The sequence below is a fragment of the Anser anser genome (genome assembly GCF_964211835.1).
Source record: "Anser anser genome assembly, chromosome: 5".
NCBI lineage: Eukaryota > Metazoa > Chordata > Aves > Anseriformes > Anatidae > Anser > Anser anser.
Window position 1 is genome coordinate 29,851,273 of NC_139725.1, and position 15,833 is coordinate 29,867,105.

General features: G+C 45.2%; 1 protein-coding gene across 6 annotated transcripts in view; it reads left to right on the forward strand.

Annotated features, from left to right (window-relative positions):
- GALNT16 (polypeptide N-acetylgalactosaminyltransferase 16) overlaps positions 1–15,833 on the forward strand; it is a 67,783-nt gene that overhangs the window by 31,049 nt on the left and 20,901 nt on the right. For all 6 annotated transcript variants that reach the window (XM_083836812.1, XM_083836811.1, XM_083836816.1 and 3 more), the window contains exons 2-8: positions 1,588–1,763; positions 4,787–4,885; positions 8,797–8,864; positions 10,808–10,873; positions 11,962–12,083; positions 13,701–13,788; positions 14,895–14,979. In XM_083836812.1, coding sequence (XP_083692938.1) covers positions 1,588–1,763; positions 4,787–4,885; positions 8,797–8,864; positions 10,808–10,873; positions 11,962–12,083; positions 13,701–13,788; positions 14,895–14,979 — 704 coding nt within the window. The remainder of the gene's footprint in view (positions 1–1,587; positions 1,764–4,786; positions 4,886–8,796; positions 8,865–10,807; positions 10,874–11,961; positions 12,084–13,700; positions 13,789–14,894; positions 14,980–15,833) is intronic.

The following is a 15,833-nucleotide window of genomic DNA, read 5'->3' on the forward strand; positions in this document are numbered from 1 at the left end:
TATTTTTTCCTTGTACTGAAAATACAACCTCAGGGAAAGTTTAAGAAGCAAGGGAGGCAGGGGCTAGCATCCCCACTGAGGTGCCTGCAGTGGTGGAAGAGAGGCAGGGTATCTGCCAAAGTGTGCCTGAACCTAAGCTGGGTAAATCCATGTGCAGCAGCTTGAGTATGCTGCGTTTGATAAAGTTTCTTGTACTGAAAGTAGTGTAGCTTTGTATCCCATGCCAAGACGTTTTCTCCATTCTTGTATGGTCAGAAAGGGAAATCTGAGCATCAGGCTGACCTTGGCTATAGTAGGCATAACTTTATGGGTCTTCTTCCTTTTTTCCTCCCCCTCATTTCATTCATCTTCTCTCCAAACTGAATAGTTATAACCTTTAATTTCTCTTCATCCTCCAAAAATGTATTTCCAGAAACTGGTTTGACAAAAACTGTGCTCTGGCCACGACTGCCGAGCTGTCACTGATTTTATATTACAGCATTCATCATAATTTGTTTTCTCCGTCCTGTTCTAAGTCTAGACGTTTGCTCTCAAAAGCATTTGGACGATGCTCTCAGACACATGGTCTAATTTTTTGGGTGGTCCTTTGGGGACCCAGGAGTTGGACTCAATGATTATTGTGGATCCCTTCCAACCCAGGATACTCTGTGATTCTACTTTTTGTCCTATATTCCACCTCTGCAGACCGAGTGCTGAGGTTTCATTGAGCTGTCTGTGGGGATGCTCAGATCCGTAATGCAGGTGGTCACGTTGAGTTTGCAGTCCATCAGTGTGTGTGAGTAGTTTAATTTGTTTCTTCTAATGTGCATTACCTTGCACTTGCGTACACTGAATTTCATTTGCCATCATCTTGCTCAACTGTTCAGGTCTCTTAGGGTTGTCCACACTGCAGAGCAGCCCTTCTCAGAGACAGTGACCCTACGGGATGGTCTTTGAGTTTTGGCATTGTGTTGACTCCGTGACCTGGGAAAGGAAATTAAGAAGCCTTTAGGGAGTGGAGAGGGATAGCCCTGTTGTTTTAGCTTGTGTGTGGGACTGGGGATGGTCATACGCAGTTTCCAGCTTTATCGTGGACTTCCGTGAGACTGGACAAAGCTGAGCAAGGCAAAGGGGGAAACCTGTTAAATCAACTCCATCTGCGCTCATAAGCAGTAGTGAATGATGAAAGGCTGAAAATTTTCCTCAAAGTACTGTGTTTCAGCCATATTGGCTGGAGGTTGTTCTCAAGCCCATGCTGTCTGAAAGGGTTTCCAAATGCCTGCAGTCTTGCACGTTCTGTGTAACAAGTGCTACAGAGAATTTGGCTCCGTCTCCCCTATCAGGAAAGCAGCTTTCAACTGAAGCTGAGTCGGTGAGGATAGTGAGGCCTGCAATTTTCCTCAGGGAAGGCAATTATAACATTACATCTGTGAGGGTTTCCTGCTTACCTTTCCAAGCTCTTGCCTGTCTTGCTTTCTGCCATACCCGAACTACTTGCAGATAATGTGGCAAAAAGCCTCCCTTAGTGTATGCATCCAAACATGTTACATGTGTCTAAACATGGATCAGCTGCTATCCCTGATGCTCTGATGCTTATCTCTGCTCCAGATGACAAGGGCTCCCCAAGGAGAGAAGAACAGCCGGAGGGGTTTTGATGAGAAGGCTTACTTGTCCTCAAAGCTGCTGAAGGCTGGAGAAGACCCCTACCGCCAGCATGCTTTTAATCAGCTAGAGAGCGACAAACTCAGCAGCGATCGGCCCATACGGGACACCAGGCACTACAGGTACTGTGCAGCCCTTGCTCCACACCATGGCTGCTGCTTGCTATGGGGAGTCCAGTGCCATGCTGTGTTGTTCTGCAGTGTTAACAAAGGATGCCTTTAGTTTTTCTTCGCCAGGGTCCGTTTGTTACTTCACTTTGTTTCATGGTTAATCCGCAAAGGTCTCAAATGCACAAAGACCTCTGACTAATTCAGTCCCAGCCCAGCTTGTTGCTTTTCTAGTATATCTTCTCCTAGGTCTGAGCACCATCCTGTTATTTCAGCTTTTGGGTTTCAGCATAGCCCCTCCATTGCAGCTTAAATTGCTCAACTGGCAGCTGTTTTTTTGTATAACTCCCCCCACACTCCTGGCTTCTCAGTGAGCCACTGTCCTGGCTGCAAGGTGCACAGCTGTTGCAACATTGCTTTACTTCGTTTTTTCTCACCTGCTGTGTGCCCTTGCTGTCTGAACTCATTTGCTGTGTTCTTTCTAGCCAGAGTGTTACATTTTGGATGAAAAGTGCTGAGGTGGGGATGAAAATAACATGATTTTCATCTTCATACAGTGAATATTTCATGGCTTGCAAAGTGCTGGTTGTTCTGTCCTTGTTTCACTGGGGGTGAATTTATTCTGCTGATTAAACTCATCCTTAAGTTACTAATAGTGCCCAGGTAATTATTTTGTACCTTCTTCAGTACAGAAAGATAACATTGTACCTTGAAGATGATAGGTTTGATAGCGATAGGTTAGTGCAGAACAGCCTACTTCAAAGAAGAAAAAATAGAAGCAGAGTAACCATGCCTGAGATGATGGTCTGTCTGGGCTGGAACCTAGACCCAGTGTTGCAAAGCAACACCTCTTAGCTTCTGGGGAAGGGAAACCAGGCATCCAGTTTGACTGAAACTGCGAAAGGGATGTCAGGAGAAACGGAGCTTTGTGAGTTTGCCAGCACTGACAGCCATCAGGGTGCTTTGTGAATGTAAGCGGTTGGAACCTCGGTTGTGAGATGAAAGTCTTGTGGTCCCATTCCCTGACATAGTGCTAGGGATTGGCTTGCTAGTGACTCAGAGGCAGCGGTGCATGTCCTCCCTTGCTGACAGATCTCCCTGCCATGCAGAACTGCTGTTTTCTGTTAATCTGTTGTCATGTTCTGGCCTAAAAACAGCTTCCTTCAAAGAGGAATTATTTATTTTGATCTATGATCTGTGGTATCATGCAGAGCATGCTTTTTGTGAAAAGCCCTGTCTGTGCACTTCAGTCTGCAGACAGACATATATGCTATTCCATGGAAACGTATGGCCGCTTCAGGCCCCAGCTTTGCAAACATTCCCTTAAGCAACGGGGAGTCCCTAAGCAGTGTATAATCAGGGCAGATAAACCTATTACCATGTTCCCCTTTTTTGCAGGGAGGTCAGTTTGGAAATGAGGGAGTTTTTGAGTGCCTTACATTGTAACAACATTGGAATGGTTGATGTGATGGCAACTTAGGATGAGGACTTTTTTCAGCTGATACAAGTTGGATGTGGTTTGAGAAAGCCTTTCCTTGTGTCACAAATGGCTCTAGCCTCAGGTTAAGGAGTCAAGGGGTCAGCAGGTCACTACCACATTATTTTTTCCTCAGGCACCCAGGCAGAGGTTGGGCGTACTTGAGTCCACATCCCACGAGCTGCTTCTAACCTAGCATGTAGCTGTTTCCTGATCCAAAGCAAAGGGAGACCCAGCTTTCAAGCACAAACTTTATCCTTGTCCTCTGAGATGCTGCAATAATGCTGAGATCTTAGAAGGTCTCTCTCAAGTAACACACACACCTGTCTCTTTTGTTTTTCCACTTCCTGATGACTTAATACATTTTACATTCATTACTTCATGGATCTATTTTGAAACAGTAATAAGTGCGGTATGTCTCCTGTCTGATCGCATGTTTTTCACTTTAGTCTTTTCAAAGCTTCTTTATATGTTTGAAAATTGCTGTAAGAAGTAGTCGTCCTAATAAAATATTGCAATGAAAAATAGTAGTGATTTAGAATAGTTGTAAACCAGTAGGATTGAATGTAGTGATAAAAATAGTTAACAATTTTGTAATAGCCATGAAAAAATAGTAACTAAATGTAGGAGTACAAGTAGTGGCTATAAGAAATGAATTATATTCCTTCTAGCGATGTATTCAGTCTAAGCTTGGTCTTAAGTAGTTAAGAACACCAGGCCACAGTTTCAGGGGTGGGTTCTTTGCCAGGCAGGAAATTAGTGCAGACTGACTGCTGCTTGATATTGGCTGGAAGTTAAGGTGGCAGCATTCTGGAGGAGCAGATCAGCCCAAATCTGCCATTTCTAATACCTGCCGGAATTGGATCCAGGATTCATATTTGTGAGTTGTTCTCCTCCAAGAGCCTTTGTTGTCCACAGGGTATAAGCAGCCCTGGTGCAAGCTGATTCTGAGTTAATTCTTCGTTCTGAGTATGTGAGTGAATATACATACCTAACATTACAAAGTCGGATAAGAAGATAAGAGGAATTATTTTCCCTTGCCAGCTGCAGTACTAGTGTTCAAAAGAGAAGCTGCTGAACCTCAGCAGCTCTCTGGTGCAGATCACAGTACTAGGCAGTGTTTTCCCCTCCTATAAATGAGGGGGGAAATGTCCAAATAATTCAAATTGATGTGTGGATCTACCATCTCCATGCATCCTTAGCATGTGCATGTCCCGTGCATGAAGAAACAAGAGGTTACATGAAACACAGGTGAATCCTCGGGCTGGAATCCATGTTACTGAACATTTGTTCCGTATGAAAGCCATGTGCTCTCTTCAGCATGCAGCATTATGAGTTTAGGTACCAGGGCCTCAAAACTTTGCCTTTGAACAGGCTCAGCTCTTGTTAAGCTCTTCTGACCCTGGTACAGGGGCTGCTGAGCTCCCCTTGCTGCATCTCCACTGTGCTGTTTCTGGTTTTAGCATATTATTCTCTTATCTTCTAGAAATTCTAGATGCATTGCCCCAGCAGCTGCTGGTAGATGATGTTTGGCTCACACTTCTTCTCTTTCATGTTGCAGATGCACCTCTGTACGCTATGATCCAGACCTGCCAGCTACCAGCCTCATCATCACCTTCCACAACGAGGCCCGCTCCACCCTGCTCCGTACGGTGAAGAGGTGAGTTCAGCACGGGGTGCTGTGCCCAAACCACGGTGCCTGGAAGGCCACCACTGGTGGGTGTAGACATTTGCAGTGGTTAGGCAAGCAAGGTTTGCTTGCTATTTTGTACTAGTGGCTCTTGATATCTGAGTATCAGAAGTGGCCAAATCTGACCACTTAAGTAGGTGACATAGGGCTTGGCAGCATCCCCAAGCAGATGGGACCATGCAGTTATCTGCACCACAGAGCAATGCTACAGCTGCTCCTTCCCCTCCCCATCACCCCTGCAGAACCTGGGGAGGCTCTTTTCCTTTTTATTTTTACATAAAATATGCCCTTTGCCCTCTGACTTATCAAGCATTTGCACAAATGGTCCCTGAAGCCTGCAAGCAGGTCCAGGAACAGCTTGTGAAGGCTGAAAGGAGAGTGAATTGTCCAGGTAGAAGGTTGAACTCATAGTATCACTAGCAGGAATGCATTATTCATCATCATAACTTCTCTTGTCAGGTCCTGTGGGCTTAGAGGAATGTGCTTTGTGAATAAATAACAGGCTTGTTCAAGTCAGCCTCATGGCTAGAAGGCTGGGTTTCTGTCTGCCAGGTTTGGTGCTGCTGTGTTTCCAGAGGCCTGCATATATTGCATTAACACATTCTGCCTTTTTACCTCTTACCATTTCCTTTTCTCTTGAACCATAAAATTAGTTCTGCGGAGCCACTGTTCAGAAAATGAGCAGATTTGTTTGGAACTACAGTGCTGCTAGGGCAACAGCAGATTTCTGCTGATTACATCATAGGTCAGACAATAAATGGCTAGGTGCTCAGAAGCTGTAGTAGTGTGATCCTTAAGAAAGATCTCAAGGCAGTCAATCAAATAGCCAGATGCTATGATAATTAAAATGTAGAGAGGATGACATTCAGAACAGCAGTAACCCATAAAGAGAGAAACTGATATCCAGGTCCTATGGGGGTGATATGTACTAATGAGCAGATGAACATTGCCAATGCATTAGCAGGCCAGGCTTGCTCCAAGCAGGATCAGCTTGAGTAGGTTGCTCACGTCTGTGTCCAGTCAGTTTTGAATATCTCCAAGGGCAGAGGCACTGCAACATCTCTGAGCCTTCTCTTTTCAAGGCTAAACAATCCCAGCTCTTCCAGCCCCACTTCATACATATGATGCTTCAGTCCTTAAATCACCTTACTGGTCCTTCACTAGACCTGCTTCAGCACGTCCTTGTTTTTCTTGTGCTGTGAAGCCCAGAACTGGACATAGTACTTAAGAAGTGGTCTCACCAGTCTCTCAGATGTGGTCTTCTGCAACCCAGAGCCCCCAGCAAAGGCCTTGAAAAATGGATGCCATAGAGACCAGGCCCATGCATGAATAGGCCATGCTGCTCTAAATCCCGCTGGTCCCATGTAGAGAGCCCTTCAGATGAACTTTGGTTTTCAGTGTAGAGGAAGAAAACTGTTTAAAAATATCCAGCAAGTGACTAAGAAGGTGTGTAGGGAAGAAAATGGGAAATGGGCTATCCACCAGGACCTGTGAATGTTCCATAACAAATGGCTGGCATCCTTGGTCCGGCCACTGCTGCGAGTCCATCAAGAGCTGCATGCCTGCTTGATCTCTTCCTTGGCAGGCCATAGCTGTCACTTGCAAACCAGTTACTTGCCTGGCATCCTGTTCTTCTTGGAAATAACTGTCACTCAAAAGCCATTTTGAATAATTGGTGTCTCTGCCTGATTAGTTGTTAAGTGATACCATCACGTGTGTTGCAGTGATGATTTTTGTAGAAGGGAAGATCAACTGCCCTTTCTTTCTGTTTATTTCTGATTTCAGTCTGTATTGCAGCTACTGTTTGTCTGTGTAAATGCAAAGGTGAATGGTCAGGCTTTAAGTCAAGGGGCTTGAACAACTGTTGGTGGTTCAGTGCCTATGCAGGCAGCCTGTATAAATTATGCATAAAGGATGCTGTTGCAATGCTAGAGTGTTTCGTATTGTAACTTGTTATGATGACAATTTAAATAATGGCAAAAGAGGAGACAATTTTAGAGCAAAAGAAAAAAGAGATGGTTCTCTGCTAACATCTGGAATAAACGAGTATCTGTGAACTGATGAGGGATGGACAGATCAGCAGAGAAAAAAACTATTGCCAGTTGCTGATTTGGTGTCGTAGGACAGAGTAAGGACACTGAAAGAACAACAAAGCTGTGAGGAAAGACGAAGGTGGTAAGGTATCTTTGAGATGAGGCAAAAGTCTGTGTTTCCACTGTAAAAGGCAACTGTCATTTGGATTTTGGAATCCTAATAATACACTTTGTTCCCAAGAGTAATTGATTGTCATGCCAGTCTCGGCACCTCACTGAAGGGAAATAGTAGGATTACTGTGTTTGTTGTTAAAAAACAGGCGAGATGAAGCGCAAAGAAGATAAAGTACCTTTCCCAAAGATCCACAGCAAATTATTGCAGAGCTGAGAGCAAAACTAGACATTGAACAGGAAGCTGTGAACTCTTCAAGAACGATTCCTCTACTGGGGGATCAGTGGGCAACTGAGGAAGGGAGAACAAAGTATTGGCTTTTTTGCCAGTTATGTTAACTTGGAAGACCTGAAACTTGTGGAGAAAATGTGAGCAGCGCTAGCAGTCGAGGTAGTGGGAGAAGAATTAGAATACCATTTTACAGCTGTTATGCTGCAGTATCCAGCCAGTCTGGATTGCTAATGCTTTGCATTGAGTTTGCATGGACAAGTATTTCAGGACAGGGCAACCTTGTCTGTAAAATATGCAGATAATGGCTGTGCTGGGAGAAGCTGCAGTCATAAATGCAAAGAGGAACATCTCCCACCTCCCACCTCGCTATGCAATGCTAAAGGATCCAGAGAAGTAAGAGCCAAGAACAGCAAACAAGGTTCAGCTTTGAAAAATGCAAGCTCAGGCATCCAGGGACATATAAGCTCAAAATACAAATACTCTTGAGACGTATGAAGCAGCATACATCTGAAATAGAGTGGGATGTGATACTGAACAGCAGAGCAGTCAGGATTTTGCAGTGTGAGACAGCAGAAAACTAAGGAAACTTTGGCTCTGTATGCAAAGCCATCATTGTTGCTACTTAGCAAGACAGTAACTTCTTTCTCTACGGCCTTAGTGGGCCATTCCCAGGAGTATGAGATTATGCTTGTTGTGTTTCTTGTATAGAACAACAAAAAAAGCCAAAAAAAAAAAAAGAAAAGAAAAAGAAAACCGAAAGTACTTAACCAACACTTTCCCCCAAATTACTCAAAATCAGAAGAGTAACTCCCACTGGAATGAGATGGGTTGCTAGAACCATGAGGACAGTGTTGACCTCTGATTTTTAATGTTGAAGTTTGCATAACTGTCCTCTTCACTGGGGTGCCCAAGTGTGAGGGGCTTTCAGCATATAGGCAGTCTTATTGGAGGCAGTGAGGACCTGCCTGCACATTTGCTGAAGGAGGCTCGAAGAAGGAGTATGCAGTGTGGTTGTAAAGCCAAGGGAGGGATTTGAAGAAGGTCATAAAAAATTAGTTCAAGCGTTTAAAACAAACGGAAAAGACAAAAAGTAACTCCAGAGTACTGCAGTATATCAACCTCTGTAGAGGGTGGAAGGTCTTACCACCTTTCCTTGTGTGCAAAAGCCTCAGCGTCCTGCAGACACAAACTCACTGCATTTCTGGTGGCGTTGCAAGGCACAGTGGAAGCCAGCCCAAGGAAAGGTGTGTCTCAGCAGGTGTCATGGCTGTTTTGAAAGAAAGACAAGTAACAACCGAAAGGGGTACCAGCACAGGGTTACCTCTTCCATTGGCGTTTGTTATTCCTGCTGTAATGCATGGTACAGCGGACTTGTGTCAGCCCTGCCATTGTCATTATTTTGGCGACTCACGGAGATTGTCTTTTTCCTCTCTGGATCCCTGTAGCGTCCTGAACCGCACCCCTCCCAGCCTCATCCAGGAGATCATTTTGGTAGATGACTTCAGCTCAGATCGTAAGTATGGACCCATTTCCCTTGCACTTGTTTTTTTCCCCCATGTTTCCCATATTTTTGTTTGCTCTATTTAGTCCCCCTCTCTCCCAGAGATTCCATCATGTCTGTGTGCAAGAGAAAAGCACAAGGGAGGTCGTCTTTGTATTTGGTTTAAGCACGTGCATGGCAGAGGCCAGAGCTTCCTGCTTTTTTTGTCCAGTACAGGTAGCTAGGAAAGCCTGCCTCGGCCTGCTGAGATATGGAAGCGTTGCTCTTTTGATTTTGCAGCTAAATACTAAGTAACTTTTATTTTTTTTCCTTTTTAAGTTGAATGCTGAGGTTGGGGGTTTAAGACTCCGAGAGCCTCAGTCTGATTTAGATAAGGACTGAGCAGCATCCAGCTGTTGGGGTTGGGTGTTTCTGAGCACCTCTAAACAGTCCTAAGTGTGTCACATTCAGCACCTGAAAATTCCAGCATAACCTCAGTGGCCAAAGTGTTCCAGATCAACGCCGATGGATCTCTGGCACCAGTACTGCACAGGGCTCAGCCAGAAATTCCCATTTAGGTTCCTAAGTGGAAAAAAAAAATCAAAAAGCCCCATCCTAGGACAGTTCTTATTTTTCTCGCTGGCAGACAGATATCTGTGGTCATACAGCTACTCCACTGAGGCACCTCCATAGGGACACTTTAGTACCTGTTTGATGACTCTTTGCTTTAGTATCTACCTCAGTTTCTGCAAAAATACAGAGAGTCTGCCAGTGCTGGCAACTTGTTAGAGTGATGTGCTCCACTCCTGGAGAGTGAGTGACTAGATAAAGGTTCTTGTACTTACTTGAAATGGTGACTTAGCCAAGATGAGTGATGCTTTCTGTTGTAGCAGCTGTCCAGCAAAATCTCAGTAGACTTTGAGAGCACCTGCCACTTTACTTGGATGGTGCAGCAGCTGCCAAAGTGCCCACACAAGAGCAGTATTTCAGATCGCATGTGTCCTTGAGAGTGGAAATGCTCCTGCAGGACTGTGCCAAGAGATGCACTTTGGATGACGGCTTTTGTGTTCTCCCCAGAGTGCTGAGTCTGTGGGAGGATGAAAATGGGCAAGGGGGGATGTAAGACATGAAAAGGAGTGTGAAATAAACATGGAAAGCGATGAGGGCTTGGTGAAGCAAGGGAAAAAAAGTGTGTTAGAAATTGTTATTACTGTGACTCCTGCTAGGGCAGGAGTAGAGAGAGTGCAGTTCTCAGGCAGTGTAGCCCATGGCATCCTGCAAAGCCCGTGCAGTCTTGGGAACTTGCATGACCTGGTGCTTTGCTATGGCTGGGCTGGACATGGTAGCTGCTGCTCTCCATCATGTTCCCTGGGCAGTGGAAATGAGGGATGGCACGAGATTCTGGCAAGCTGCCAGCAAAGCCCTCAGTTAGGCACCCGTGTATTAATCTAATAGCATCTCCAAGGAAGCAGGTCAGATCCCTGTGACTTACATTAAATAAAATCAAGCAGAAACTGCCTTGAGAATAAATGTTGGGAAATGCCCAGATGAGCCGCTGAAGGCAAAGAGAATGGATGAGATCACTTTATATGACAGGCCTCTCTTTTACTTGGCACTTCTGCAATTTACAGCCCAGGCTCCCTACAGCCCCTCAGTTTTATCATCTCTCAGTGCCACATTGCTAGCATATGCCCTGTCGTTCTTGTGAAATGCTGAGTTGTAGGAGGGCGACGGTCTGGCCCATTGGAATATCAGCACGCAAAGCTTCAGCTGTCTGAGGTGGACAGCAGGCAAGCAGCGCTCTTTTCTGTACCCTTTAGACAAGAGAACTAAGGCCATCAGGCTGCATAATGTGATACCAAGTGAAAACAGAAATTCCCCTCCCATGGAGATGCAGGAGAATAGTTAATTGGAGCTCTCTGTTGAAGCCAAGTAATTCATGCATGCGTGCCAAATGTTTTTTTGCTTTCCTTAAGCTGAGGACTGCCAGCTCCTTACCAAGATCCCGAAGGTCAAGTGTCTACGAAACACTCGTCGAGAAGGTGAGTGTGGAAACTTCGTAGGTGCAAAGTTTTAGTGGATTTTCCCACGTGGCCCTGTTTGCCTGTCAGCTGCATATGTGTTGTTTCTTACCATTACAGTTTTTTTGTTCTGTTTTGTTTTGTTTTTTCGATATAAGGGTTTGGTGTCCTAATGTTGTAGGTCTGTGGACAGAGAACCTGTCTTATCAACTCTAAGGCTCTCGTTTTATAGTTTAAATAATGACAAGTGGTATCCAGAGGTCCTGGCTAAAACAAGGACCACATTTTAAGATCTTTATGAGTATAGGTGCAGATGGAAGATCTGTCTTTTTAAACTCAGAGTGCAAGGTAACAAGCCATTTAGGAGATGTGGGAAAGGGAAAAACAATTATATTATCATAAATAAATACAATTAAGGAAAAAATTGTTATCTCCTTTGTGCATAAATAGTAATACTGACTTACCCAGCTGCTCTCTAGTTTGACTCAAATGTTCTGGGTGGTTTCTAAAGCTGTCAGTGCACAGCAGGCCTGGAGCAAGGGTCTGAAATGAGAGACAGGAGTCACTGTTCCATTCATGAAAGTCATCCCAGGTAGTGGGATGGTCTGTAGGAAAGTATGGAGATGTCTGAGAGCCAGACGGACACCTCTGACCACGGGGCAGAATAAAGGAGAAAAGGGAGTAGATAAGAAGGAAGAAAGGCAGCAAGAGAGTAGAGCTGGTTCCTGTTTAAGTGGTAAGAGAGGCAGCGGGGTGCTCTGAGGGGAGAGACACCGGGCAGGTGTGGCCCAGGCAGCAGCAAGGTATGTGTGGGAAGGGCTGGAGGGGAAGGGGACTGTCATCAAGGCAGGAACCAGATGAAAGTTCAGTGGCATGGACAGAAGTGGCAGATTAGGTCATTCTTTGTGTGCTGGGAGGGCTCACATTGTGGTGTGGCCCTCAGCGGATGCCCTGCTGTAGCTGCTTTCTGCTCCTGACAGAGGTGTGATAGCGGAGAATCATCTGGTCTTCTCATGCTATGGCCACACAGTTAGTTTATTTTCTGAAGGAGGCTCAGCTGTTTCCCTCCTTAACCTTCTGGCTCCTGTGCCGTCCTTTCCTCATCGCAGGGCTGATTCGCTCTCGGGTGCGAGGAGCTGAAGTGGCCACCGCCGACATCCTCACCTTCTTGGACAGTCACTGTGAAGTCAACAGCGAGTGGCTGCAGCCAATGCTTCAGAGAGTGAAAGAGGTGAGCACCATCTCCCACTCTGGGCTAGCTGGGGCTGGCCTGCCTTGTGCTGATGAATCCTGTGCCCTTGTGTGCTGTGAACAGCGTCAGCAAGGACAGAGCCTTCCCAGGTAGTCCTCTTTTCAGGCAGGCTGTTACAGAGGAAGGTACAGCCTGAGCTAGATGCGCAACAGATCCCTGATGGCCTTCATACATTCTCCTGCCGATGTGACCAGGCAGGAGGTGCTGAGTGACGGGAGCTTCCCAGCACGGAGGAGCTGCCTGTGAGTGCAGGGATGTCCTTTTGTTGGCTCACTTGGGAAAGGATTGTCATGAGTCTGGAAGAGTGAAAACGAGACAGGAATATTAGCAACTGTCACCCTGATTGCATTGCTGACTTGTATCCATGTCTGGCTTACAGTGGAAGAAGGTGAAATTTCAGGGCCAATGACTTAAAAGATTCTGCTTTTTAGTCATGCTCAATAAATCCTCCATCTTGGAAGCCCATAAATATTTACTTTACTAATTCTGTTTAAGTCAAGCTACAGCAGTATGGGGTTCCTAAGCAGCAAGAACCTTACTCTCTTCCTCAGGGAAGGATCTAAGTTGCAAGTGGTAGGGTGCGAACTCCAGCGTTATTTACTGAGCAGATTTCAAGTCAGCCTGTTGCAGACCTACTTCATACATTCCTGGTGTGGGTCCAGGTTTGGATTTCAGTTTTACCCTACCCGGTCCTAGAGCTGGCTGGTTGGAGCAGTGGCTGGAGCATCGAGCTCAGGCACTGCCTACGTACTCTCTGTGCAGCTGTCACAGCACTAAGGGGATATGCATGAACAATAGGCTCTTGCTTAGGCTGTGCCATGCTGGCCAGCCAGGCCACAGCAGGAGGAGCTATTTCAAGGCACAAAATGGAGGTTTGGTATGAAGGCTGGGGAGGTTGGCAGGTGCCCGATAACCAGATGATGTTTCTGGAGTTGCCAGCTCTCTGTTTCATCATAGATTTCAGCTATCACAAAGCTGTCTTTAATGCTCTGTCTCATGATGAAAACTTGTTATAATCTCAAGTTCCATTTACTAAAAGGATTGCAAAATAAGACTGTAAACATCTATACATCTCAAGGCCAGTAAAGTATCCCCAGTTCCTTAATATTACATTTTTTTTTCATTTGGCACTACAATTCTTAATTATGGAGCCTTGATTCATAACACTTGTTAGGGAGATGTTTTTTTTGTGGGTTGATTGTTTCTGGGCTGATGGCAATGAGTTAATTCAAGGATGGCTGAGCAGGAAGCATGCTGTCAATAGATATCAAAAATGAGCACAAAACCTTAGGGACAGTGATTCACATCCTGTGACTTGGGCAGAAAATAGCTATTTCTTAGCAGCACTTCTGGGTATCGGGGTCCCACGCTTCATTCCCCATTTCCATGGTGTACACTCGGCTAATACCCACCATCTCCTTGTTTGGATGTTGTGTACATCCATCACTTGCCCAGCTGTCAGAACTATGCTGGAGAAGCCAAACAAAAATTTGCATGTTACATGTGCAGCTTTGAGTTTTTTATGATCTCTGGCAGTTTTACCAGACCCTCAAGAAGAGCCTGACTGTTTTTTTCCCCTTTCTCTATCTCCTTCAGGATTATACCCGAGTGGTGAGTCCAATCATTGATGTTATCAGCCTGGATAATTTTGCCTACCTGGCAGCATCAGCAGATCTGCGGGGAGGTGGGTATAATGAACGGCTTGTGTAAGCTTGGCCTGAGGGATGGTGCATGAAAAATAATTGTTGTTCTCTTCAGCTTTACAAGAAAATAGTGAGGCTCTTTCCTGATGGGTTCTCTGTCCTCATTTTCCTGCAACTTGCTAAGTCAGATCTTTTGCAGAGTTGAATTAAAGCCCAAATACTGTTTTTTTCTTGAGCTTACATCAGTGTCATTGTATCTTGCAGTATCAGGGCTTAGTTAACTGGTTAACACATATCACCATATCCTCTGGCCACTTTACCTCCTGCAAGTGAACAGCAGGATTTTTAGGCTGTGGCACTCAGACTGAGCAGCCAGGCATGAAGCACTCTTCTTCTGAGCTCTGTTTTTATGTTCATAAACCAAGGAGATCACTCTTTATGGGTTCTGGTAAGGAAGGAAGGTAATAGGAAAGAAGATCGGTGAAAGCCACCCCTACAAACTCTTCACTCTTCTTGTGCTACTTGTGGTCCTTTTAGCGTCCAGGGCTGTTTCTGCATGATGCAATCTGCTCCCTGGGAGAGAGCCACTAGAGTAAGGAAGAGGAGATAAAACTCTTTATTAGCACAAGTGTCCAGGCTTTGTTCCTATGTGGCTAACCTTAACAGTGGTATAGTGCTAGTGACTGCTGTGCTCAGCTCTCCACCACAGGCCAACTGTAAATAAATGGTAGGCTCAGAGGGGAAAATGGTTAAAATGATCTGCAAGCCTTTGTTTTCACAATGCGTCGTGTTCCACCCCACAAAGTGCTTTGATTAAAGCCTCATAACTCTGGTACGCAGGGAAGTGTAAAACAAACTGGCCAAAATGCAGCAGCACTAATTAGTATATCTCACACTGACAGTACTCTCCTGAAAATGTAGAGTGGAACTGAGCAGAGACCTGTACTGCTAAGGGATGAGGACGCCAAGACAGTAAATTGTCAGCTTCCTAGCTACATTAAGATAGACTCTTACTATTTTGGGTAGACAGAAAAGGGAGGTCAGGGAAGGAAAGGAGGGTAGCTTGTGATGTAAGGGTGGAGGCTATCACTAAAGCTAGTAGAAAACCAAGAACAAAACCTATCTGGTGTGTTTCTTTTCTTCACAGGGTTTGACTGGAGCCTTCACTTTAAGTGGGAGCAGATTCCTATAGAGCAGAAGATGTCCCGGACAGACCCAACTCAGTCTATAAGGTAGCTGTCTGTGATGGACTGTGTGCAATCCTCTAAATGCCTTTATAAGCCTTCACCTTCATGACAAGCAATTCCCTTTATGGCAAACCTTCCCTTTAAGGCACAGGGATTGCCTTGCTGAGGACAAGATACCACAATGTTCACTCAATAATGACAAAATCCCAGAATCATAGAATATCCTGAGTTGAGGGGACCCACAAAGATCATCAAGTCCAACTCCTGGCTCCCCACAGGACCACCCAAAAATCAGACCATATATCAGAGAGCATTGTCTAAATGTTTCTTGAACTCTGGCATGCTTGCTGCCGTGACCACTTCCCTGGGGAGCCTGGTCCAGTGGCTGACCGCCCTCTTCGTGAAGAACCTTTTCCTAATACTCAGCCTGAACCTCCCCTGATGCAGCTCCATGCCGTTCCCTTGTCTTGCTCTCTAAAAATCATGTTAGTTCTGAAGAAATCTTGCAATGCATTGGTACACTAATCCTGAGAGTATTGTTCCATGAATATAAGAATAGTAATTATATACTGTCACAGGCTTGTAGTCTTGCCATCTCTGCAAGCTACCTATTCTTGTTCTATATGTTTGTTTTTGTGATCTCCCTCACTCAACACTCTGAATGCCTCAGAAATCCCTTTTTTTTAATTACCTCTGTCTTCCAGGTGGAATTAAGGAATTAAGGAATGAAGCAGCTAAACAGTCACCTTGGGAAGTGTAAAGCAGACCTGGGAGCTGAATCTCACCTAGTAATTTGGGCATAGAATTAACCTCCTCTCCTAAATAAGTGTGTCCATGGACAAAATAGATTGTGTTGGCTGGAGCAGTTTATTGCCAGCCTTGCTGCTGTGTACAGGGTT